The 25,673-nt window shown below is 47.7% G+C and overlaps 1 protein-coding gene across 7 annotated transcripts; it reads left to right on the top strand.

Annotated features, from left to right (window-relative positions):
• Positions 1-4,561: 4,561 nt before the first annotated feature.
• LOC140455226 (uncharacterized) lies at positions 4,562-25,430 on the top strand. 7 transcript variants are annotated; one of them, XM_072549946.1, is made up of 2 exons: positions 4,562-6,329; positions 21,248-25,430. In XM_072549946.1, exon 2 carries the CDS (start codon positions 23,958-23,960, stop codon positions 25,428-25,430), a length of 1,473 nt encoding a protein of 490 aa, XP_072406047.1. In that variant the 5' UTR covers positions 4,562-6,329; positions 21,248-23,957. The 7 variants fall into 7 exon arrangements, with proteins under 7 accessions (XP_072406047.1, XP_072406048.1, XP_072406051.1 ...); XM_072549947.1 differs by having other exon boundaries at positions 21,245-25,430; XM_072549950.1 differs by lacking the exon at positions 4,562-6,329 and adding an exon at positions 15,050-18,879.
• Positions 25,431-25,673: the final 243 nt, after the last annotated feature.

Raw genomic sequence — 25,673 nt, 5'->3', positions numbered from 1 at the left:
TCCTTTCTTCCTGATGGTGGAATATAAATAAAGATTTACAGACGTTTTTCTGTGAAAAACAACAAGTGAAAGAGCTAAAGGATTCTCTCTGTCAAAGTCAATGTCAGTGCCCAGTGAAAAAGCAACTTGGAAAAAAACAACCAAGAACTCCGGGATATCTTCAAACCTTTCTTCTGCTAAACAAACAAGACAACAGCAAAACAGACAGGATTCAGATAATTCTCACAACTCAAGGAATTTAAACTTCATCTTCCCCTGTGGATCAGACACCGTCCCTTCTGGTCTGTGTTTATACATGTCGGTACTTTTTTTTATTTTCTCAGGGTTATTGGGAACAAAACTCCTCTTTTTTCACTCACGAAATCCTTATCATTTGGCTCCATCAGTTTGATCTCATTCATTACATTTGAATTGAAGTGTGAATCAAAACAGGAAATGAAGATCAAGGTTTGTGTGAAGATTCGTATCTCGGGTGCCAGTTTCCATGGTTGTGGGTATGTTCACCAAGCTGGGAAGTTGATTTGCAGACATTTTGTCTTCTGTCCAGGTGAAGTCTTCAGTGCTTTGGAGTCTCCTGTGAAGTGCTGCTATACTGTTTTCTGGAATTTATTTGGTTCGACTCCTGTTGCTGGTTCCTGTTGTTCATTGTAGTGCCCAGTATATTGGTTGGCGGTCTATGTGCTTGTTGATGGGAGTCCATGGATGAGGGCCATGCTGCTAGAAATTCTCCAATGTTTTATGCAGTCTTTCCAAGAAATCTTGTAAAAATGCTTAGACTGTATGCAACACTGTCGAGCACAAACAGACAGGCAATTGCAATCCACATCCATGAACACGAACTCGCCACAAAATGCCATGACCAACTGTCCCAAGTGGCCATATGAACAGATGACAGGGACAACTTAAACAGAGCTACAGCCAAAGAACTTCTCGAAGCAAAGCACTCACCCACGGACTTAACAAACACACAGACCGTGACCCAATATACCGGCCACTACAACGAACAACCGGAACCAGCAACTGGAAGCAGCAGGAACAGAACCAAATAATTTCCAGAAGACACCTCACAGGAGGATCCAAAGCGCTGAATGTCCCGGATTTAGGAGATGAAACTTCTGCAAAACAACATCCCAGCTCGGTGAAGAGACCCACAACTGTGGTCGGAAATGAAGATATTTGTTGCGATGGATGAAGAGGGATTGAAAAGAGAGGACCTGATATATTAATATAAGAACATAAGGAATAAGAGAAATAATAGGTCTTTCAGCCCCTCAGGTCTGCCCTGCCCTTCAACAGGATCATGGGTAACCTGCCCCAGGGCTCAGCTCCATTTTGATGGCAGCTCATCATAGCCATCAACTCTCAGATATTACATCTATCAACCTCCACTTTAAACCCTTTCAGTGATGGCACCTCCACAACTCTCAGTACTACATTAGTATTTGATGTCTCTTGTTCCAAATGCATTGTGTTAAACTGATATTCAGATTATTTCACTTTTTTCTCCCTTTCACTTCTCAACCAAGTTCTCTCTTTTCCATTTCATGTCTTTTCAGTTTGATTTCATAGCTTCATAATTCCATCTCCTTTGCCTTCACTTTCTGTGCTCTTTCTTTCTCATGTTCTGCTCCACCTTATCTTTTTTCTGCCTTCTCAATTTCTTCATTCTCTCCTTATGCTCAAGCTGCCTTCACTGGAACTGCATCTGCCCTGATTTCACTCCCTGGAGAATTGGCTTCATGTATTTCCTCGAAAGCCAGGTGCTATGCTAATACATAGAGTCATAGAGTTGTGTAGCACGGAAACAGACCCTTCGGTCCAACTCTTCCATGTTGTCCAGATCTCCCAACCCAAACTAATCCGACCTGCCAACACCTGGTCCATATCGTTCCAAACCCTTCCTACTGATATAGCCATCCAGATGCCTTTTAAATGTTGCAATTGTAGTCGCCTCCACCACTTCCTCTGCCAGCTCATTTCAGACACATACCACTTTGTGTGAAAAAGTTGCGCCTTAGGTCTCTTTTATATCTTACCCCTCTCACCCTAAACCTACACCCTCTACTCCTGGACTCCTCAACCCCAGGGAAAAGACTTTGTCTATTTATCCTATCCAAACCCCTCATGATTTTATAAACTTCTATAAGGTCACCCCTCAGCCTCCAATGTTCCAGGGAAAACAGCCATAGCCTATCCAACAACTCTGGCAACATCTTTGTAAATCTTTACTGAGCCCTTTCAAGTTTCACAACATCTTTCTGACAGGAAGGAGACCAGAATTGCACGCAATATTCCAGCAGTGGCCTCACCAATGTCCTGTACAGCTGCAACATGACCTCCCAACTCCTGTACTCAATACTCTGACCAATAAAGGAAAGCATACCAAACGCCTTCTTCACAATCCTACCTATGTGCGACTCCACTTTCAAGGAGCTGTGAACCAGCACTCCCAGGTGTCTTTGTTCAGTAACACTCCCCAAAACCTTACCATTAAGTGTATAAGTCCTGCTAAGATTCGTTTTCCCAAAATTTAGCACCTCGCATTTATCTGAATTAAAGACCATCTGCCACTTCTGAGCCCATTGGCCCATCTGGTCAAGATCCTGTTTTAATCGGAGGTAAACCTCTTCACTGTCCACTACACCTCCAATTTTGGTGTCATCTGCAAACTTACTAATTGTACCTCTTATGCTCGCATTCAAATCATTTATGTAAATGACAAAAAGTAGAGGACCCAGCACAGATCCTTGTGGCACTCCACTGGTCACAGGCCTCCAATCTGAAAAACAACTCTCCACCACCACCCTCTGTTTTTCTACCTTTGAGCCAGTTCTGTATCCAAATGGCCATTTCTCCATGTAATCAGAGAGATCTAACCTTGCTAACCAGTCTCCCATGGGGAACCTTGTCAAACGTCTCACTGAAGTCCACATAGATCACATCTACTGCTCTGCCTTCATCAATCCTCTTTGTTACTTCTCAAAAAACTCAATCAAGTTTGAGAGACATGATTTCCCATGCACAAAGCCATGTTGACTATCCCTATTCAGTCCTTGCCTTTCCAAATAAATGTACATCCTGTCCCTCAGTATTTCCACCAACAACGTGCCCACCACCGACGTCAGGCTCACTGGTCTACAGTTCCCTGGTTTGTCCTTACCACCCTTCTTAAACAGTAGCACCACATTAGCCAACCTCCAGACTTCCGGCACTATTTGAAACGAATTGATACAAATGTCTTGCTAAGAGGCACACAAATCACTTCCCTCGCTTCCCACAGAGTTCGAGGGTACACCTGATCAGGTCCTGGGGATTTATCCACCTTTATGCGTTTCATGTCATCCAACACGTCCTCCTTTGCAATATGGATGATTTTCAAGATATCTCCAGTTTTTCCCTACATTCTATATCTTCCATGTCCTTTTCTACAGTAAATACAGTTGGAATATATTCTCTTAGTGTCTCCCCCATCTCCTGCGGCTCCACACAAAAGTAGCCTTGCTGATCTTTGAGGTGTCCTATTCTCTCCCTAGTTACCCTTTTGTCCCTAATGTATTTGTAAAAACCCTTTGGATTCTCCTCAACTCTATTTGCCAAAGCTATCTCATGTCCCCTTTTTGCCCCCCTGATTTCCCCCTTAAGTGTACTCCTACTGCATCTTTTTCCTCTCAGGATTCACTCGAATTATCCTGTATATACCTGACATTTGCTTCCTTCTTTTTCTTCACCGAACCCTCAATTTCTTTAATCATCCAGCATTCCCTATACCTACCATCCTTTCCTTTCACCCTAACAGGAATATACTTTCTCTGGACTCTCATTATCTCATTTCTGAAGACTTCCCACTTTCTAACCATCCCATTGGGCGCATATGTTTGCAGGCAATCAACTTTTGAAAGTTCTTGCCCAATACCATCAAAATGGCCTTCCTCCAACGTAGAACTTCAACTTTTAGATCTGTTCTACCCTTTTCTATCACTATTTTAAAACTAATAGAATTATGGTCACTGGCCCAAAGTGCTCCCCGAATGACACCTCAGTCACCTGCCCTGCCTTATTTCTCAAGAGTAGGTCAAGTTTTACACCTTCTCAAGTAGGTACATCGAAATACTGAATCAGAACATTTGCTTCTACACACTTAAATTCCTCTCCATCTAAACCCTTAACGCTACAGCATCCCCAGACTACGTTTGGAAAGTTAAAATTCCCTACAATAACCACCCTGTTATTCTTACAGATAACTGAGATCTCCTGACAAATTTGTTTCTCAATTTCCACCTAACTATTAGAGGGTCTATAATGCAACCCCAATAACGTGATCCCATTTTGAAATTGCGAATTGTACTCTATGTCCCTCTATATTCTTCATGCAGATCGATTTTGTGTCTGAATGCTTCTGCAGTTTCCATTTGAATCTCGTATTGATGCATCTTTTCACTGCATTTAACATTACTATAATAATATTAAACCAACATACTGCAGATTGTGGTGATTTAAAGTACAAAACAAAGTGCTGGAGAAAGCAAGGATAGTAGAGTCAGTGGACAGAGAAACAGAATTAACATTTCAGTCCAATCTGTCTCTCGTTCAGAACTCCACATTCAGTTTCTGTTTCTCTCTGCACTGACCTACCAGACCTGCTGTGTTTCCCCAGCATTCTCTACTTGTATTTATACAATTGTTGTCTCATATTCCTGTTTACCATCACCATGTTTTTTCACATCATTAATCACTGTCATAGAGGCATACAGCAACTTGAACATGCCAGCCATCTTTCCCAAACTGAACAAGTCCTAGGAGCCTGCATTTACTCCATAACCCTCTGACTGTTTCCTATTCATGTCCCTGTCCAAATGCCCTTTAAATGTTGTCGTTGTATCATTTTGTCTGGCAGCTCGTTCCATACACGACCCTCACTCTGTGTGAAAATGTTTCACCTCAGGTCCCTCTGCAATCTTTCCCTCTCACCTTAAACCTCTCTGTCTAGTTTTGAACTCCCCAACCCTAAGGGGAAAAAAAATCTTTGCTGCTCATCCTATCCATGTCCCTCATGATTTATAAACCTCGATAAAGGTCACCCTTCAGCCTCCAAAACTCCAGTGAAAAACCTGTCCAGCCTCTCTGTGTAACTCAAACCCTCCAGTCTGTGTGATATCCTTGTAGATTGTTTCTGAACCCTCTCCAGTTTAATAATATCCATCCTACAGCAGGGGGACGAGAATTGAACACATTGCTCCAGAAGTGTCCTCACCAACATCCTGTACAACCTCCTGAAACAGTCATGAAGAACATTTCAATCCGTTGTCATCTGGTGATATTTTCCTCCCAAGACCCTCCATGAAGACACGGTGTCCCCTCAATCCTGGGATTGTAACCCTTCACCTTGGGCAAGCTCAGAGACCTCTCCATTTCAGACCCAGGGGCTCGGGCTCCAGCAGCTTCCTTTCAGCCTCATCGCCCACGTCTTGTTTCCAGCAGATGCCTGTTTCCCGCTTGGTCTGAGCTCACAGCCTTTCTCCCCGGTGTGTGAGAGTGAGTGAGAGAGAAATATCCCAGAGGCAGCTCCGGCTCCAGATGCCCCACTTCCCAAACTCACTCGACCCTCCATCATGATGCCGCTCCGTCCCTCCCTTAAATAAATGGGGAAGAGGAGATAGAGAGTGCAGAAAGATCCCAGTCTTTCCCTTCGCCCGCCCAGAGCCGCCATTATTGTCATCAGAACCGTTATCGCCATCTCAACCGTCACCGCCGCCCGCGAGCGCACATTCAAATTTGAATCTAACCGTCGCGCCTGCGCGAGAGCCCGAGCCAGAGCCTGCGCCCGCCCCAAACGGCTGGAGCAAATCCGGGCCTGGTGCTGGGATCCCCTGGTGAAGTCTGAGGGCCATCCAGGGAACAGGAGCCTGGCCTGGCTCGGCTTGGTTCTGGATTCCCCTGTCCTGAAGGAAGGGGACACGCCTCATCCTCTTCTCCAGCTGAAAGCATTGGGCTTGAAAACCCCAGGCCCATGTGTCCCATTCTGAGCAAGGCCCAGGGACAGGGCACTCAGGGCCCAGGATGACTTAGGGAGGTCCGGGTTTGTCCAGCTCGACTCACACAGCGGGATCCATTTATTTGTGAAAAGAACAGACAATGAAGGGAGAAAGAACAGAGACTAGTGACGGGGGTCACTTGGGTTAACATTGGTCTGAGCCTCAAACTCCATCCTTGGGGATGGATTCTCTCTCATGTCCTGGTTGTGAGCCTGTCTGTTGTCTGACCAAGGTCGTGGGCTCAGGGACAGGAGAGCTGGAAAGTGGCTGAAGATGTTACTGAAGGGACTGGATAAGGTGAGTGGAGCAGATTCACAAGTGGAGTCATGTTCTTTGGGAATAACATCGAATTGAAGCTGTGAGGTTTTTTAAGTGTTGGTGTGTATCTATCATGTAATAAGGGAAGATCTGTCTTTGTTGTTTAATCTGTCTGGTATTTCTTCCTGTGTTAAAATGGAACCAGTTGTGAGGTGGAGCAACCTCCTTGAATTCCTGCCTTGTCACTTTTCTGAGAAAAAAGAGCAAGGGAGATCATTGACAACCTGAGAGAGGCCACTTCTGAGAGGAGACACTTCAAAGTGGCTCACCCTCGGCACTGACCACCCTCCCCGGAATGGGGCTTGAACCCACCACCTTCCCACTTCGAGGGGAGAGAGCTCGACCCATGGATGCCCCATCTCTCACTGCGCCTCAGGATGGGCACTTGGAATTCTCCAGCTATTAACAGGAACAGGATATTCCCGAGGTGCTGTTGCAGTGGGACCCTTTCCCTCAAACCCAAAGCCACCTGAACCCACCTCTGCTGGTGGCAGAAAGCACAGCGTATTCCCAGGAAGTCTCACTTTCCCTGGCTGCAGGTTCCTGGAAAACACGCAGGAATCATGGGAGAGAAAAGCTGAGTCCTCACAGTAAGTGAGAGTGGGTTCAGCTGCTCCCCTGGGCTCAGTGCAATGAACCTGATCAATATCTTCCCCGATGCTAAAGAGAAACTCAGAAAGGAAATGGTCAGCTCACTCCCGCCCTCCTGTTATTTGGATCTTGCTGTGCGCAGAATGGGCAGACTGTGGCGCCACCTCAGAGTGATATCAAGCAACATCTGAACCTCCCCCACGACAGATGAACAATTCAGAGAACTGACAGAGTGATCCAGCGGGAGAGATGCTGGGCTCAGGGTTGGAGACAGTGTTCCTGTCTGTATTCCCATGTGGAGCTCTCAGATTGCAGAGGGACTGAGCAATCTCAGACTCTGGTGAAGGGCTTTTGCCTGGCACATCAATTCTTCTGTTCCTCAGATGTTGCCTGACCAGCTGTGCTTTTCCAGGCCTACACTCTCGACTCTGATCTCCAGCATCTGCAGTTCTCACTCTCGCCCAATCTCAGACTGTGATCACCTGCCAGCAGCTTCCTCTGATTTCTGTCTGCAGTCTCTCTCTCTCTCTCTCTCTCTGAGCCTCCCAAGCTGGCCCACGGTCAATACAACGGGAGGCTGTGGTTTCCCAGTTTCACCCTGAGACATCACTGCCTCACCTCGGTCTGCACAGGGGTGACAGGCAACTTGAGAAACTCAGCCTGAATAGCCCCATCCCAGCCCAGTCTGAGGGAGGTTGCAGGAACACAGAGGGGAGGGAGAGACCCTGCAGTTTATATACACCACTGTAAAAGTAGGGTTGTAGGTCAAACGAAGCAGACAATGCTGTTTAATGTGAAATAACAAAGCAGCAGTGAGAACAACAAAAGCAACAAAAGGGAACCAGCACTTTTCAGATAGAGTCTTATTCGTACGACATGGAAACAGACCCTTCGGTCCAACTCATCCACACCAAGCAGATGTCCTAAATTAATCTAGCCCCACTTGCCAGCACTTGCCACACATCCATATTCATTCTTCCTATTCACATATCCACCCAGATGCCCGTTAAATGTTGTAATTGTACAAGTCTCATCCACTTCCTCTGGCAGCTCAGTCCATACACTCACCACCCTCTGCATGAAAAAGAAAATTCCCCATGGATCCCTTTTAAATTTTTCCCCTCTCACCTTAAACCTCTGCCATCTAGTTTTGGACACTCCAGCCCAGGGAAAAGACTTTGACTATTCACCCTATCCATGCCCTTCATAATTTTATGAAACTCTATAAAGTCCCCCTCAGGCTTCGACACTCCAGGGAAAACAGCCACAGCCTGTTCAGCATCTCCCTGTATTCCCGGGATTTCCCGAGAGATTCCTTTGCCCTGACTCCGAGCGGCAGCAATTTATAACGAGGAAAGCTCTGTTGTAAACGGGGCAATGTCAAAACATCAAATGACCTTCCTCTGAACAACAAGGAAGAGCTACATTTGTGTAGCGCCTCCACCAGCGGCAGGCTCGGTGACGTGTTTCCCTCCCTTCCCCCCCCGCTCTCTCACCTGCTCGGGCTGCTCTGGCTCGGCTCCACATCGGAAGTAGATGACGAGCAGGGCTGTGGTGGGCACTGACAGCCCCAGGCTCAGGAAGGTGCCGAGTACAGGGATCAGGTGGCCGCCAGCTCCGTCCACTCCCTTCTCCGAGTCAGGCATGGGGCTGGGGGAGCTCTCCTGGGGGTTCCCATTGTCAATTTGACTGTCCTGTCTCTGGGGTGGCTGTCTACATCCCCAAGGTAAGCACGAACTGCTGGACCTTCGCTGGGCTGAGGTAGCTATCCAGCTCCTCACTGGGGTCATTTACCCGCTCTGGTGTCATTGAGCCAAGGCAAGGGTCCTCACTGTCCAGTTCTGTGTCTGACAATGGGACTGTCAGAGGATCACAGCTCTCGGTTGCCTGTAGTTGTGGGGCAGTGGGTACCCCCTGGTTCTCACTGGGTGGAGGGTGGACTTCGGGGGGTCCGTTGTTTCCTGGTTGGGAGGAAATGCCCTCCTCTTTACCGACGGTGCTCTGTCTCTTCTTCTGGAGGTGATGGCCTTCTGTGCGTCCATCTTCCCCCTCCGAAGAGCTGGCCGTTCCTCCCTCGTGCAGCTGTCTTTTCCCCCTTTGCTGGGAGGCTTTGGGGGCCTGGCAAGATTTCCTCTTCCTGTTTTTAAAAGGTATCCACTCCTCCGCCTGCTTGATCACCTCCTCCTCCATTTCTTCCATCTGTCTGGCTAGAGCTAGGATCAGCTGCTGTGTCTCCCCGCTGGCTGCCGCCTCCTCCACTCCAGCCTGTTCTTCTTTCTGGGTGTCACCAGACTCCGTTTCCCTGCTGTCCGGGTGGACCTTACTGGTCTTTGGGGGTCCACGGCTCACATTGCCACCTCCAGCCATCTGTGCGTAAGTGGGGCCCCCACGTTTTGGGCAGGTCTTATACATGTGGCCCGCCTCTCCGCACAGGTTGCAGCTCTTTTCTTCCTGGCAGTCCATAGTCAAGTGACCCTCCTGTTTGCAGTTCCTGGGGGAGCTCTCCTCGACTGTGGGTGTGGGGAGGACTGTCTGCTCTGAGTGTCTCACTCCCTCTGGTAGGAGCAGCCGAGCAGGGCTGGGGGCTGCCCTCTCTCCCTCTGTGTGTGAGACTGTGCTGTGATCTCTCTCTCTCACACACACACTCACACACACCCCCACACCCAGACAGACACAGAGACTGTGAACTCCTGGAGCTCTCCGGCTGTCAGTCTGTTTCCTAATTCTCAGCTTTTACATCTCCGCCCACAGCTACTCTCGCCAATCAGCCTTTTCTGACTTTTCTTCCTGGGTTTCAGTTTCAGCCTCCCTCTTCCTTGAGCCTTTCCTTTCTTTCCCTGATACCCCTCTCTCTCTCTGACACTCCCCATTTCGCCCCCCCCACTCTCGCCCCTGACAATCTGTGGGGTAAATCATTTGGCCCTTTCAGACCCAGGTAAGCCAGGCAGCTTTGTGTAAAACTTGCCCCCACATTTCCTCCTGTTAAATGTGTCCCTGAAACATGACCATCTCTGGTTATATGATAGTATGGAGGCCATTCAGCCCCCCGCACATGTTTTTTTAACAATGATCAGTTCGGACTACATTCACCAGAGTTTCAAAGATCAAATGGGGATTTCGTAGAGATAGAGTCATAGAGATGTCCAGCATGGAAACAGACCCTTCGGTCCAACCCGTCCATGCTGACCAGATATCCCAACCCAATCTAGGTCCACCTGCCAGCACTGGGCCCATATCCCTCCAAACCCTTCCTATTCATATATCCATCTCAATGCCTTTTAAATGTTGTAATTGTACCAGCCTCCATTACTTCCTCTGGCAGCTCACTCCATACAGTCACCGCCCTCTACTGTACATGAAAAAGTTACCTCTTAGATCCCTTTTAAATCTTACCCCTCTCACCTTAAACCTATGCCCTCTAGTTCTGGACTCCCCCAAAATGCCCCTCATAATTTTGTAGACCTTTATGAGGTCACCCCTCAGACTAGATGTTCCCAATGACCAGGGAGTCCAGGTCAAGGGCATTACAGTTTAAAGATACAGGGTAGGTCATTTAGAGTCAGAGAGTTATACAGATGTGCAGTACAGAAACAGACCTTTGGGTTTAACTCATCCACGCTGGACAGATATCCTGAATTAATCTAGTCCCATTTGCCAGCACTTGGCCCATATCTCTCTAAACCCTTCCTATTCATATACCCATCTAGATGCCTTTTAAATGTTGTAATTGTACCAGCCTCCATTACTTCCTCTGGCAGCTCACTCCATACAGTCACCGCCCTCTACTGTACATGAAAACGTTACCTCTTAGATCCCTTTTAAATATTACCCCTCTCACCTTAAACCTATGCCCTCTAGTTCTGGACTCCCCCAACCTAGGGAAAAGACCTTGACTATTTACTCTATCCATACCCCTCATGATTTTATAAACCGTTATAAGGTCACCCTTCAGCCTCCGACGCTCCAGGGAAAACAGCCCTAGCCTATTTAGTGTCTCCCTATAGCTCAAATCCTCCAACCTTGGCAACGTCCTTGTAAATCTTTTTTGAACCCTTTCAAGTTTAACAACATCCTCCCAATAGGAGGGAGACCAGAACTGCATACAGTATTCCAAAAGTGACCTCACCTATGACCTGTACAGCCTCACCATGACCTCCTAACTCCATTACTCAATGCACTATCCAATAAAGGAAAGCATACCAAATGCCTTCTTCGCTAAATATCTACCTGCAACTCCATGTTCAAGGAACAGTAAACCTGCACTCCAAGGTCCCTTCCCCCAAGTGTATAACTCCTTCCCTGATTTGCCTTTCCAAAATGCAGCTCCTCACAGTTGTCTAAATTAAACTCCATCTGCCACTCCACAGTCAATTGAACCATCTGATCAAGATCCCATTGTACTCTGAGGCAACATTTGTCACTGTCCATTACACCTCCCATTTTGGGGTCATCTGCAAACTTACTAACATTCCTCCTATGTTCACATCCAAATCATTTACATAAATGATGAAAACCAGTGGACCCAGCACTGATCCTTGTGGCACAGCACTGGTCACATGCCTCGAGTCTGAAAAACAACCGTCTCCAATCACCCTCTGTTTTCTACCTTTTAGCCAGGTCAAAATCCAAATAGCTAGTTCTCTCTGTATGCCATGTGATCTCACCTTGCTAACCAGTCAACCATGAGAAACCTTGATGAACGCCTTCCTGAAGTCCATTGAGATCATGTCCACTGCTCTGCCCTCATCAATCCTCTTCGTTACTTCTTCAAAAACTCAAACAAGTTAATGAGACATGATTTCCGATGCTCAAAGCAATGTTGACTATCCCTAATCAATCCTTGTCTTTCCAAATACAAATGAATCCTGTCATAGAGATGTATAGCATGGAAACAGACCCTTCAGTCCAACCTGTCCATGCCGACCAGATATCCCAACCCAATCTAGTCTCACCTGCCAGCACCCGGCCCATATCCCTCCAGAACCTTCCTATTCACACACCCATCCAGATGCCTTTTAAATGCTGTAATTGTACCAGCCTCCACCACATCCTCTGGCAGCTCATTCCACACACGTATCATCCTCTGTGTGAAAAAGTTGCCCATTACGTCCCTTTTATATTTTTCCCCTCTCACCCTTAACCTATGGTCTCTAATTCTGGACTCTCCCACCCCAGGGAAAAGACTTTGTCTATTTATCCAATCCATTGCCCCTCATGATTTAGTAAACCTCTATAAGGTCACCCCTCAGCCTCCGACGATCCAGAGAAAAGAGCCCTAGCCTGTTCAACCTCTCCCTCTTGCCCAAAACTCCAATCCTGGCAACATCCTTGTAAATCTTTTCTGAACCCTTTCAAGTTTCACAACATCTTTCTGACAGGAAGGAGACTCGAATTGCACACAATATTCTAACAATGGCCAAATCAATGTCCTGTACAGCTGCAACATGACCTCCGAACTTCTGTACTCAATGTTCTGACCAATAAAGGCCCTCAGGAATTCCCCCAATAACTTGCTCAGCACTGACATCGGGTTCATTGGTCTATATTTCCCTGGCTTTTCCTTAACACCATTCTTAAACAGTGACACCATGTTCGCCAACCTCCAGTCCTCCGGCACCTCACTTGTGGCTATTGCTGATCCAAATATCTCAGCAAGGGGCCCAGCAATCACTTGCCTAGCTTCCCACAGAGTTCTCAGTTACACCTGATTAGGTCCCAGGGATTTATCCACCTTCATGCATTTTAAGACATCCCACACTTCCTCCTCCGTAATATGGACATTTTTCAAGATGTCACCATCTATTTCACCATATTCTATATCTTCCATGTTCTTCTCCGCAGTAAACACTGATGCAAACTTTTCATTTATTATAACCCCCAACTCCAGCGGTTCCATACATCGGCTGCCTGACTGATCTTTTAGGGCCTTATTCTCCTGAGTTACCCTTTTGTCCTTATTGTATTTGTAAAATCCCTTTGGATTCTCCTTAACCCTCGTTACAAAGTTATCTCATGTCCCCTTTTTGCCCTCCTGATTTCCTTCTTAATTATACTCCGACTGACTTATAATCGACTAAGAATTCACTCAATCTCTGCTGTCTTTACCTGACATATGCTTCCTTCTTATTCTTGACCAAAACCTCAATTTCTCGAGTCATCCAGCATTCCCTACCAGCCTGGCTGGAACATACTTTCTCTGGATTCTCATATCTCATTTTTGAAGGCTTCCCATTTTCCAGCCGTCCCTTTATCGTGAACATCTGCTCCCAATCAACTTTTGAAAGGTCTTGCCTAATACCATCAAAATTGGCCTTCCTGCAATTTAGAACTTTAACTTTTAGATCCAGTCTACTCTTTTCCATCACTATTTTAAAACAAATAGAATTATGGTCGCTGGCCCCAAAGTGCTCCACCACTGACACCTCAGTCACTTGCCCTGCCTTATTTCCCAGGAGTGGGTCAAGTTTTGCACCTTCTCTGGTAGGTACATCCACATACTGAATCAGAACATTTTCTCGTATACACTGAGGACTGAGGAGAGGGGAAATGCCTTCACACAGAGAATGGGGAGGCTGTGGAATTCACTACCACTGGAAGTGGCTGAGGCCAAAACATTGCAGGAGAACTAGCCATTTGGATACAGAACTGGCTCGAAGGTAGAAGACAAGGAGAGGCAGTGTGATGGAGTTTAATTTAGATAAATGCGAGGTGCTGCAATTTGGGAGAGAAATCAGAGCAGGATTGATATACTTCATGGTAAGGTCCTGAGAAGTGTTGCTGAACAAAGAGACCTTAGAGTGTAGGCTCATAGCTCCTTGAAAGTAGAGTCGCAGGTGTATAGGATAGTGAAGAAGGCAGTTAGTTTGCTTTCATTTGTTGGTCAGAGCATTGAGTATAGGAGTTGGGAGGTCATGTTGCTGCTGTACAGGACATTGGTTCAGCCATTTTGGAATATTTCATGCAATTCTGGTCTCCTTCCTATTGAAGGATGTCGTGAAACTTGAAAGGGTTCAGAAAAGATTTGTAAGGATATTGCCATGGTTGGGAGGTTTGAGCTCCAGGGAGAGGCTGAATAAACTGGGGCTGTTTTTCCTGGAGCGTCGGAGTCTGAGGGGTGATGTTATAGAGGTTTACAAAATCATGAGGGGCATGGATAGGATAAATAGACAGACGGTTTTCTCTTTAATAGGGGAGTCCAGAACTAGAGGGAGGAGGTTTAGGGGGAGTGGGGAAAGATATAAAAGGGACATAAGGGGCAATCTTTTTACACAGAGGGTTATTTTTTAGATTAGATTAGATTACTTACAGTGTGGAAACAGGCCCTTCGGCCCAACAAGTCCACACCCACCCGCCGAAGCGCAACCCACCCATACCCCTACATCTACCCCTTACCTAACACTACAGGCAATTTAGCATGGCCAATTCACCTGTCCTGCACATCTTTGGACTGTGGGAGGAAACCGGAGCAAACCCACGCAGACACGGGGAGAATGTGCAAGCTCCACACAGTCGCCTGAGGCGGGAATTGAACCCAGGTCTCTGGCGCTGTGAGGCAGCAGTACTAACTACTGTGCCACTGTGCCGCCCACATGATATGTGTATGGAATGAGCTGCCAGAGGAAGCAGTGGAGGCTAGTGCAATTCGAACATTTAAAAGGCATCTGGATGGATATATGAATAGGAAGGGTTTAGAGGGATAAGGGCCAAGTGCTGGCAAATGGGTCAGATTAGGTTCGGATATCCGGTTGAGTTGGACTGAAGGGTCTGTTTCTGTGCTGGTACATCTCTCTGACTCTGTGATTCTAAGGAGTTAGATATAATTCTTAGGGCTCATGGGATAATAAGACCTTAAGGTATAGGAGCAGAATTAGGCCATTCAACCCATTGTGTCTGCTCCATCATTCGATCACAGCTGATACATTTCTGAGCTGGAGAAAGTGTTGCTGGAAAAGCGCAGCAGGTCAGGCAACATCCAAGGAGCAGGAGAATCGACGTTTCGGGCATAAGCCCTTCAGGAAGTAATCCCTTCCTGAAGAAGGGCTCATGCCTGAAACGTCGATTCTCCTGCTCCTTGGATGCTGCCTGACCTGCTGCACTTTTCCAGCAACACATTTTTCAGTTCTGATCTCCAGCATCTGCAGTCCTCACTTTCTCCTGATACATTTCTGAACCTCATTCTCCTGCTTTCTCCCGTAACCTTTGATCCCCATTACTAATCAAGAATTTATCTCCCTCAATGACTTGGTCCCCACAGCCTTCTGAGGCAATGAGTTCCCCAGAGTCACCACTCTGTGGTTGAAGAAATTCCCCCTAATCAGTGCTAAAGGGTCATCCCTTAGTGCTGTGCCCTTGGGTCCTCGTCTCTCCTGCTCAGAGATACATCTTCACTGAGATCAGTTCAGAATGTTAAACTGCATGTGGATCAAAGGGTATGGGGAGGATCTGGGAACAGGAGACTGAGTTGGATGAGCAGCCATGATCATATTGAATGGTGGAGCAGGCTGAAAGGGCCAAATGGCCTTCTCCTATTTTGTTTCTGTTTCTCTTAAGATCATGACTGTTCTGATTCTATCCTCTCATCCATGTCCCTGTCTACCCACGATAACCTTCCACTCCCTTGCTGAACAAGAATCGATCAGCCTTTGCCTTCACACTATTGAAGGGCTCTGCTTCCAGCTGTTTTTTCAAGGAGAGATTTCCAAAGGTTCACATCCCTCTGAGAGGAAACATTTCATCTCAACTCTGATTCAAATGGATGACTCTGATTTTTATTGAGTGACTCCTAGTTCTAGATTCTCCCACAAGTGGAAACATCAATCCCACACCCAACCTTTGAAGGTGCTTTAGGATCTTTCAATCAACTCATCTCTTTTCTTCTACCCTCCCGTGGATACAAACCTAGTCTGCTCAATGTTTCTTCAGACGATAATCCACTCATTCCAGCTATTAGTCTGGTAGACCTTCTGTGAACCATTCCAATGCATTTACATCCTTCAGCACAGGGATCAATACTGTAGATGATACTCCAGATGTAGCCTCATAAACAAGCTCTACAAGGTCGCCCTACTGTTAAACCCCAAAACTGACCCTAACAACAAAGGCTAAAATTCTGCTCCTTGCTGAAGCTGGATGCTAACTCTCTCCATTTTATGCACATGTCCTCTCAGACTCCTCGATGCTGTACTTTATTGGAGCCTTGGCCTATTTAAACAACAGTCTGCTTTCTGATTCTGCCCCAGCCAGGCCCTGAGTTGTCCTGAACTCACTGGTCCCTGTCATTCCAGCATTTCGATCAAACTCATTCCCTCTCACTGCTGTAGTTGAGCAAAGACTTGATCACCCGTTCATATCCAACGGATCAATAGATTCATTGATCAAGTAGCAGATAGGACCATTCAGCCCATCAAGTCTGACCCCCACTTTCATATCAAATCATAGACTATTTCGGTCCAGAAAGAGGCTATTTGACCCATCATGTCTGTCCTGGCCCCTGAAAGAGTGACCCAGCTTGTCCCATTCTTGACCTTGTCTCTAAATTCATCCCTTTCAGCTCGATTTCCAGATTTCATGAAACCTCCTATTGATTCTGCCTTCACCACTCCCTGAAGCAGCACATTCCAAATCCTAACAACTCTCTGGGGAAAGAAGTTTCCCCCATCTCACTCCAAACTTTCTTGATGATAATCTTGAAATTGTGGGGCTCTACTTACTGACACACCAACGAGTGAAAACAGATTATCTGTCTTCCCCCTGTCAAAATTGCTGATAATTTTGAACATCTGAATGAGGTCCTCTCTTCATCTTCACTGTTCCAAAGAGAAGGAGCCCAATCTCTCTAATCTTTCCTCATGTCTAAAATCCCTCATTCCTGGTATCATTCTCATAAATCTCCTTTGCACTCCCTCCAAGGTTTTAACAGCCTTCCCGAAGTAAGGTGTCCAGAATTGAATTGAACACAATACCCCAACGTGTTTGACCAATGTTTTGTAGAGGTGTAGCATCACATCCTTGCTTCAATACTCCATGCCTGTGTCTATAAACCCAAGAATCCCATAATAATAATATGGGTTCTGAATAACTGTTTCGACTTGCCTGGCCACCTTCAGAGAACCATGTACGTAAACCCCTCAGTCCCCTGCTCCTGTACTCCCCTCAGAGTTGTACCATTAAGCCTGTATTGTCTCTCCATGTTTCTTCGACCAAACTACATGACCTCACATTTCCCTGCATTGGAATTCACCCGTCAGTCTCTCTGTCCATTTGGCTAAATTGTCAATGTCACTTTGAAACACCTCAGAATCATCCTCACAATTGACTGTTCTCCCCAGCTTAATATCAGAAGCAAATTTAGAAATATTGCCTTTAACACCCATATCGAAAAATCAGAAAAAGCAAAGGATCTAAAACCGAACCCTGGGAACATCCCCATCTCCCCCCGCATTACCCCCCGGTTACCGACCGCCCGCGAGCGCCCCCTCTCGGCCCCGCCCTGCCTGTGAGGAGGGCAGATTGCTTTCCCTAAAGGGCAGCACTGACACTAATTGGGGGGGCGGGGGATAGTGAGGGGGCTTTCCAACATTGGGCCACTTTAATGGGAATCACTTTCCATTCCAGACTGAGACATTGCATTAAAGTTCTAACAGGCACCGTGATGGATTGGGACCCGTGTCCATCCGGGAATTCTTGGTCTCGTGAGGTTCCCACTGCACCTCCATCTCCCCATTACAGGGGCACAGGAACAGGAATAGGCCATTCGGCCCCTTGGGTCTGTTCTACCATTCAATGAGATCATGGCTGAGCTTGTCCCAGGTCCATGTTCCTGACTTAAGCCCGAATCCCGTAACATCTTTGACCCAAAAACTGCATCTCTTTCAGATTTAAAATGAACAATTTATCCAACAGGAGGAGATCACGTGGCTTTAGGTGTGGGGGCGGGGAGAGATAATACATTGTGATAGACAGGATGGAGCAGTTGGGAAGGACAAACTTTACGGACCAGCAGCTGTTTCCTGTCCTGTTCCAGACTCAGATGGACTTTCATAAAAACCGAAAGAACTGGGAATGGTGGAAATCGGAACTAAAACAGAAAGTGTTGGAAAATGCTCAGCAGGTCTGACAGCATCCGGGAAATTCTCCAGTCTCCTCCCACAATCCAAAGAGATGCCGCCAGATCTGCTGAGCTTTTCTAGAATTTCTGTTCTCCTCGAGTTTGTCTGATGTCCTTTTGGGGTAACAGTGCAGATACTAAACTTCTCTGCCATGATGCAGGGTCAATGTGCCAAAAGGTTCGACCTCAAGAGGACAGCAAGAGGGAAACCTGTAGGAAAAAACTCAGGAGAAAGACAACTACTTTCAGATGGTCCATTGTTTGGGAATATCGCTCGGATTAGCGGGAGGAGCCTGCACACTGCAGTGGGAATGGTGCGAGAGACCAACAGTTGGGTTAATCCCACAATCCAATGGGGGAGGCTGCACTGGAACGGATCCTTCCACCACATCACAAATCCTCCCCTTTCTGGTTGTTACTTTTCTCACCTTTCCCCGTCTGTGTCATATTTCAAATCAGATTTATTTTTCACCTTTTCACAATTTGGCAAAAGGCCACAGATCTGCAAAGTTATCTCTGTTCAAAGATGCTACTTGATTTGCTGAGCAATTGTAAACCTTTTCTGATTTTATTTCGATGTTGAGTATCTGCAATATTTTACTTTTGGGCTATGATCGCGCATGAATGATATGTGCCTGCAGTACCGGTGACTGCCAGCTGGTGGCAATCCTACACCACGAATGTCATCGCGTTTAGAAATTACAGTGACGTCTGTGACCTGCACCTTCGTCCTTGAGGATTTCCTGCACTCTGTCTGTGATGTCTTTAACCCTGGCACCAGGAAGGCAACACACCATCCTTAAATCCTGCCTGCTGCCACAAAACACCCCGGTCAGTTCCTCTCACTATGGAGTCCCCTCTGACCACGGCTCTGTGCGATATCTGACTCTTCCACTCTACCTCCACGCCAACTTTTGATTGACAGATCTTTTCCCTCGGGTGGGTGAGTCCAGAACTAGAGGGCATACGTTCAGGGTGAGAAGTGAAAGATCTGAAAGGGAACTAAGGGACAACATTTTCACGCAGAGTGTGGTACGTGTATGGAATGAGCTGCCAGAGGAAGTGGTGGAGGCTGGTACAATTACAGCATTGAAAAGGAACCTGGATGGGTATATGAATAGGAAAGGTTTGGAGGGATATGGGCCAAGTGGTTGCTAATGAGCCGACATTAGGTTAGGATATCTGGTCGGCATGGATGGGTTTGACTGAAGGGTCTATTTCCATGCTGTATATCTCTATGATTCTATGACCAGAGCTTTATAGAGCCTCAGAAGTACATCTCTGCTTTTATATTCAAGTCCTAGTTGATTAATAAGGGAAGAGACATAGATGTCATGTACATGTACTTTGGTAAGGCATTTGATAGGGTTCCCTATGGTAAACTGATGGAGAAGGTGAAGTCGCACGGGGTCCAGGCTGTTCTAGCTAGATGGATAGAGAACAGGTTGGGCAACAGCAGACAGAGAGTATTAGTGGAGGGGAGCTTCTCAAAACGGAGACCTGTGACCAATGGTGTCCCACAGGGATCCGTGCTGGGATCACTGTTACTTGTGATGTACATAAATCATTTGCAGGAACGTGTGGGTTGCTTCATGAGCAAGTTTGCAGATGAAACTGAGATTGGTGGAGTAGCAGATAGTGAAGGGGTCTGTCAGAGAATACCGCAGAATACAGACAGATTGGTGAGTTGGGCAGAGAAATGGCAGATGGTGTTCACTCCGGACAAATGCGAGGTGATGGATCTTGGAAGATCAAATTCCAGAGAGAACTATGGAATAAATGGAAAAGTCCTGGGGAAAATTGATGGACAGAGAGATCTTGGTGTTCAGGTGCATTGTTCCCTGAAGGTGGCAACGTACATCAGGAGAGTGGTCAAAAAGGCATACGGCATGCTTTCCTTCATCAGACGGGGTATTGAGTACAAGAGTTGGCAGGTCATGTTACAGTTGTTTCAGACTTTGGTTCAGCCACATTAGGAATTCTACGTTCTGGTCCCAACATTCCCGAAAGAATGTGGACCATGGCTAACTATGAAGAGAGGTTTAAATAGATTAGGATTATTTTCATTGAAAAGATAGAGGTTGAGGAGGGCCCTGATTGAGGCCTAAAAAATCATGAGAAGTAGACACAGGATGGACAGCAAGAAGCTTTTCCCCAGAGCGGAGGATTCAATCACTAGGGGTCACATGTTCAAAGTGAGAGGGGCAACGTTTAGGGGAGATATGTGGAAAGTTCATCAGGCAGATGGTTGGGGGTTCCTGGAACACATTGTTAGTGGAGGTGGTAGGGGCTAGAAAAACAACGTCATTGAAGATGTATCCAGGTCGATACATGAATGGGGAGGGAACACAACAACACAGAGCTTTTGAAATTAGGTGGCAGGTTTAGACAGAGAAGCTGAATCGACAGAGGCTTAGAGAGCTGAAGGGCCTGTTCGTGTAAATTTCTTTGTTATTTGTTTGTCTCAAAGTAAATGCCGACATTGCATTTGCCTTCAAAACTACTGACTCAACCTACAAGTTTGACCTTGAGAGAATGCTGGACTAGAACTCCCAAGTCTCTTTGCACTTCAGGTTTTCAAATGTTCTCCCCATTTAGAAATAGTCTATGCTTCAATTCTTCTTTGGGAACAGGAAGAACAGCCTGAACTTCAGTTTGACCCGCTATGATCGGTGTAATATAGACCTCTTTATCATATTCTGTAAATGCAATCTTGTGGGTGGCACGGTGGCGCAGTAGTTAGCACTGCTGCCTCACAGCGCCAGAGAGCCCGGTTCAGTTCCTGCCTCATGTGACTGTCTGTGTGGAGTTTGCACATTCTCCCGTGTCTGCGTGGGTTTCCTCCGGGTGCTCCGGTTTCCTCCCACAGTCCAAAGATGTGCAGGTTAGGTGAATTGGCCATGCAAGATTGCCCCCAGTATTAGGTGAAGGGGTAAATGTAGGGGAATGGGTCTGGGTGGGTTGCTCTTCAGAGGGTCGGTGTGGACTTGTTGGGCTGAAGGGCCTGTGTTAATACTGTAAATAATTTAATCTAAGAGATGCCTTTTGTTTGTTGATTAGAGTAAAACTCCAATATGTAATAGTTTCTTTGATCTGCTCCTGTTCCCTGCACTTGTGAGAAAACACATCTATGGAAAGACATTTCTATGAATAAAGTATAAATTTTAAAATTAAAAGAAATCTTGTGCTCTCAAAGCAGATTGCGAACCTCCCACAACCCCGAGGGCAGTCTCATAACACAGCAATACCAAAGCCCCACAAAGATCAGGTCAGATGGAGAGACACCACCAAGGACATCGCTCCCAGGACAGGAACAATGGAAGCCCCTTACTGTTTCAGAAGAGACATTCTCACCAACATGCAAAGAGCTGGAATCTCCTGATCCCATTGATACTGTCAGGATGTTGCATTGTATCGAGATTCAGGACATTCATCCGATAACTGTTTTTCAATTATCATCATTGTAACGAGATTACTCCATTTCCAGATACATTGTATCTTTCCCCATTTTCATTAATCTTTTTGTACAAGATTCCTATAAAACCTGGCTTCATCCTCAGCTCGAGAAAGGGAACCCTTGATCTCCCTGTACAGACTGTCAGTTCTGTGTCAGACTAGTCAGTTTCTCTTCCAACGATATCGCTTGGAATAAACAGCTTGTAATAATTCACCCGATCTGGTTTGTGTGCTCTCTGCCTTATTGGGCTAATTTCTCCCACAGGTTCGGTATGGCCTTGTTGGGGCCGAAAGGCCTGTTTCCACACTCTAGGGAATCTAATCTAATCAGATATCTATCTTGTGTTTCAACGATCATAAGCACATCTCATTGGTAAAACACGTTCCGTTATTAGTGTAAGTAAGCAAGTCCCGTAAATCAAAGCCATGTGGAAATGTTTACATTGGAATCACAGGCGACTGTTTTTCAAAGCAACAAAGGGTGTTGAAAACGTGGAACGTGCAGCCAGAGAAGATGGTGCTCTCAGTTTAAGCTCACATCCAAACAATGTTGAGAAATCTTTACTTGTACCTGGCACCTTTAATCTTAATCACTTGGACTAAATAGCTTGTCGATTTCACCCGATCTGGTTGTGTGCTATCTGCTTTATTGGGTAATTTCTCTGCAGTTCCGTGCTCAGCAGCCTGAAGGAAGAAGATGGCTCGATAACGTCATCTTAGGCTGACGTCATGAGGATCAGTAAATCCTTCTATGCCAGTCTGTATGACGCGAAGCCGACCGACAGCGTGGCCTCCCAGTCGTTCCTGCCCTCTATCACAGAGGTCTTAGACGACAGAAAACAGGACAGGCTGGACCAGCCGCTATCTCTGGACGAGCTGACCAAAGCCCTTGAGTCCTTCGAAAAGATTAAAACTCCCGGAACTGACGGCTTACAGATCGAGCTCTATCCCGCTCTGTGAGACTTGATTGGCCAGGACCTGCTGGAGGTGTATGTCAGTATGCTTCAGGCAGGTACCATGAGTGAATCCATGAGGAAAGGCATCATCACCCTCATCTACAAGCGGAAGGGAGAGAGGGAGGAACTCAAAAATTGGAGACCAATCTCACTGTTGAATGCAGATTACAAAGTTCTGTCAAAGGTCATCGCCAACCGGGTCAGGTCTGTCCTAGGGTCGGTGATTCACCCTGACCAAACCTGTGATGTACTGGGGAGGAAGATCGCTGAGGGTCTCGCACTCCTCAGGGATACGATCGCCTACGTGCAGGGCAGAGGGTTGGATACCTGCCTGATCAGCCTGGACCAGGAGAAAGCCTTTGACAGGATATCACACAGGTATATGAGAGATGTTCTCTCAAAAATGGGCTTTGGGGAGGGAATCTGCAATTGGATCAGACTGCTCTACACCAACATTGTTAGCGCAGTCTCAATCAATGGGTGGGAATCAGATAGCGTCCCAGTCAGATCTGGAGTCAGGCAGGGCTGCCCTCTCTCTCCTGCCTTGTTTGTGTGTTGCATAGAGCCATTTGCCGAGTCCATCAGGAAGGATGCGAGCCTGAGAGGGGTGACTATTCCTGGCAACGGAGGCCTGCAGGTTAAGGCCTCCCTGTACATGGATGAAGTCGCCGTTTTCTGCTCGGATCCGCTGTTCGTGCGCAGGCTCATGTGCATATGTGACCAGTTCGACCGGGCCTCGGGGGCCAAGGTAAACCGAGGCAAGAGCGAGGCCGTGCTCTTTGGGAACTGGGCCGACCAATCCTCGATCACCTTCATCATCAGGGCCGACCGCCTGAAGGTGCTGGGTATTTGGTTCGGAGTGGCTGGGGCGTGCGCCAAGTCTTGGGAGGAGCGTATCAGCAAAGTGAGGCAGAAACTGGGCAGATGGAAGCTACGATCGATCTCCATCACGGGAACAAAACCAGGTTATCAGGTGGGAGGCACTCTCATTGCTGTTATACGTGGCACAGGTCTGGTCTATTCCCAGAACCTGTGCCACTGCAGTCACCCGGGCCATCTTCCAGTTTATATGGAGATCAAAGATGGACTGGGTCTGAAGTGACTCGCTGTATAAAGATCTGGGCAACGGGGAAAAAAATACACCCAATTCCATCCTGACCCTGATGGCCACCTTTGTGTGTGGCTGCATCAAGCTGTGCATGGATCCCCGGTACGCAAACACCAAGTGTCACTATGTACTGAGGCTCGGAATATGTGTTGTTCCTGAGGACCAGAGGAAGAGATTCTGCTCGAGTGTTGGAGGTTCGACGCAGCAGAAGCGTGCTGGCGGGGGAAAAATTGCGGGGGTCGTGTTGCGAGTCGTTGGAGCTGCTGGAGACCATCGCTGGATCGTGATTGGACGTTGGAGGATCGTTTGGTTGTGCTGACCTGCTCTTGGTGGATCTTCATGCTGGCTTCGGCCTAACGCCAATTCAGGGACCAGCCAACCTCTGAGCTATGGCCTCAGCAGCCACTCGCCGCCCGGGCCAGGGCATTCGGAACACAGTCAGGGTGACTGTGAAGAAGGTGGAGGAGCACACACCGGTGGATCGGACGGTGTTTGTGAAGAAAGTTCTGCTGGAGTGTTGCGGCCTTGCAGCCGCAGACGTGTACTGCCTGCAGGATTTCCCTGGGGCAGGCTACTTCGATGTGACCTTCAGGAGCGTGAAGCAGTGCGAACAGCTCCTGAAGGTCTTCAAGGAGAAGGAAGGGGAGCCGCTGTTCTCCATCTTGTCGGCGACCCCATTGTGTGTGCTTCCTGCACAGAGGAACCGGGTTGTTACAATCCATATGTACAACCCCTACGTTCCAGCGGCTGATGTCCTGACCTTCCTGGGAAGGTACGTCCAAGTCGAGGGAGAAGCCACCGATGTGATCGACCCCTTTGGGATCTGGACCAGTAAGAGGCAGGTCAAGGTAACTCTGAGGGCCGATGACAGTGGGAACATCCTCCACCCACCCTCGAGCTTCGCAATCGGAGGGAGCAGAGGCTACCTGACATATGCAGGGCAGCCCAAAGTGTGCCGAACCTGCGGGAAGTCGGGACACGTGGCGGTGGATTGCAAAGTGACCATCTGCAGGAACTGCAAACAGGAGGGTCACTTGACAAAGGACTGTCGGGAGGAAAAGAGCTGCAACCTGTGCGGGGAGGCGGGCCACATGTACAAGGCCTGCCCAAGACGAGGAGCCGCCACCTACGCACAGATGGCCGGAGGTGGCAACACGAGCCGCGGACCGACAAAGTCTAACGAGGTACCGCGAATCAGCAAAGGAACGGTACCTGGAGGCACCCAGAAGGAAGGGAAAGTTGTAGAGGAGCAGGCAGCAGACGGCGGGGAGATGCAGCAGCCGACCCAAGCTCCTGCAAGACAGACGGAGGAAATGGAAGAGGAGGGATCAAAGGAGGCAGAGCAGTGGATTATCGTTAAAAACAGGAAAAGGAAACCTCTCGAGGGCCCCAAAGCCACCAAGCGAAGGGGGAAGAGACACCTCCAAGAGGAGGATACAGGCAGCTCCTCCGAGGGTGAGGACGGGCGCAAGAAGGGTCGCCTCCGGAGGAAGAGGCAGAGCGCCGTGGGGAGAAAGGAGGGCAACACCGCCCAAGGAGGAAAAGACGATCCCTCTGAGGGGATGGGTGAAGGCCTCCCCCTACCCGGTGAGAACCAAGGGGTACCCACCGGCCCACAGCTCCAGGGAACTGGGAGCAGCGTCCCAGTGACAGCCCTGCTGTCAGATGGAGAACGGGGCGATGAGGACCCTGGGTCCGACACGATGACACCAGAGCGGGGAAATGACTCCAGCGTGGAGCCGGACAACTACCTCAGCCCTGGGAAGGTCCAGCAGTTTGCTGTCACCACGGGGATGCACGCAGCTACCCCACTGGAGCAAGACCAGAAGAAAATGGACACTGGTAACCCCGCAAACTGTTAAAATGGGGTTTAAAATTGCCAGCGTAAATGTACGTAGCATTAAAGCGGCTACGCGATGTGTTTCAACGCTGGCCTTCCTGGCCAACGTCAAAGCCGATGTCCTGTTTCTGCAGGAGTGTGGGATACCGCACCTCAGCAGTTACAGGAGATGGTCGAGCTTGTGGGCCCACGGGCCGTCAGTGTGGTCGGGGGGCAACGATAGCCGCGCCTCCGGCCTGGGTATCCTGTTGCGGGGAGGCAACTT

The sequence above is a fragment of the Chiloscyllium punctatum genome, chromosome 30, assembly GCF_047496795.1.
Source record: "Chiloscyllium punctatum isolate Juve2018m chromosome 30, sChiPun1.3, whole genome shotgun sequence".
Taxonomy (NCBI): domain Eukaryota; kingdom Metazoa; phylum Chordata; class Chondrichthyes; order Orectolobiformes; family Hemiscylliidae; genus Chiloscyllium; species Chiloscyllium punctatum.
The sequence above is the reverse complement of the archived record's forward strand: the minus strand, read 5'-3'. Positions and strand labels throughout refer to the sequence as shown.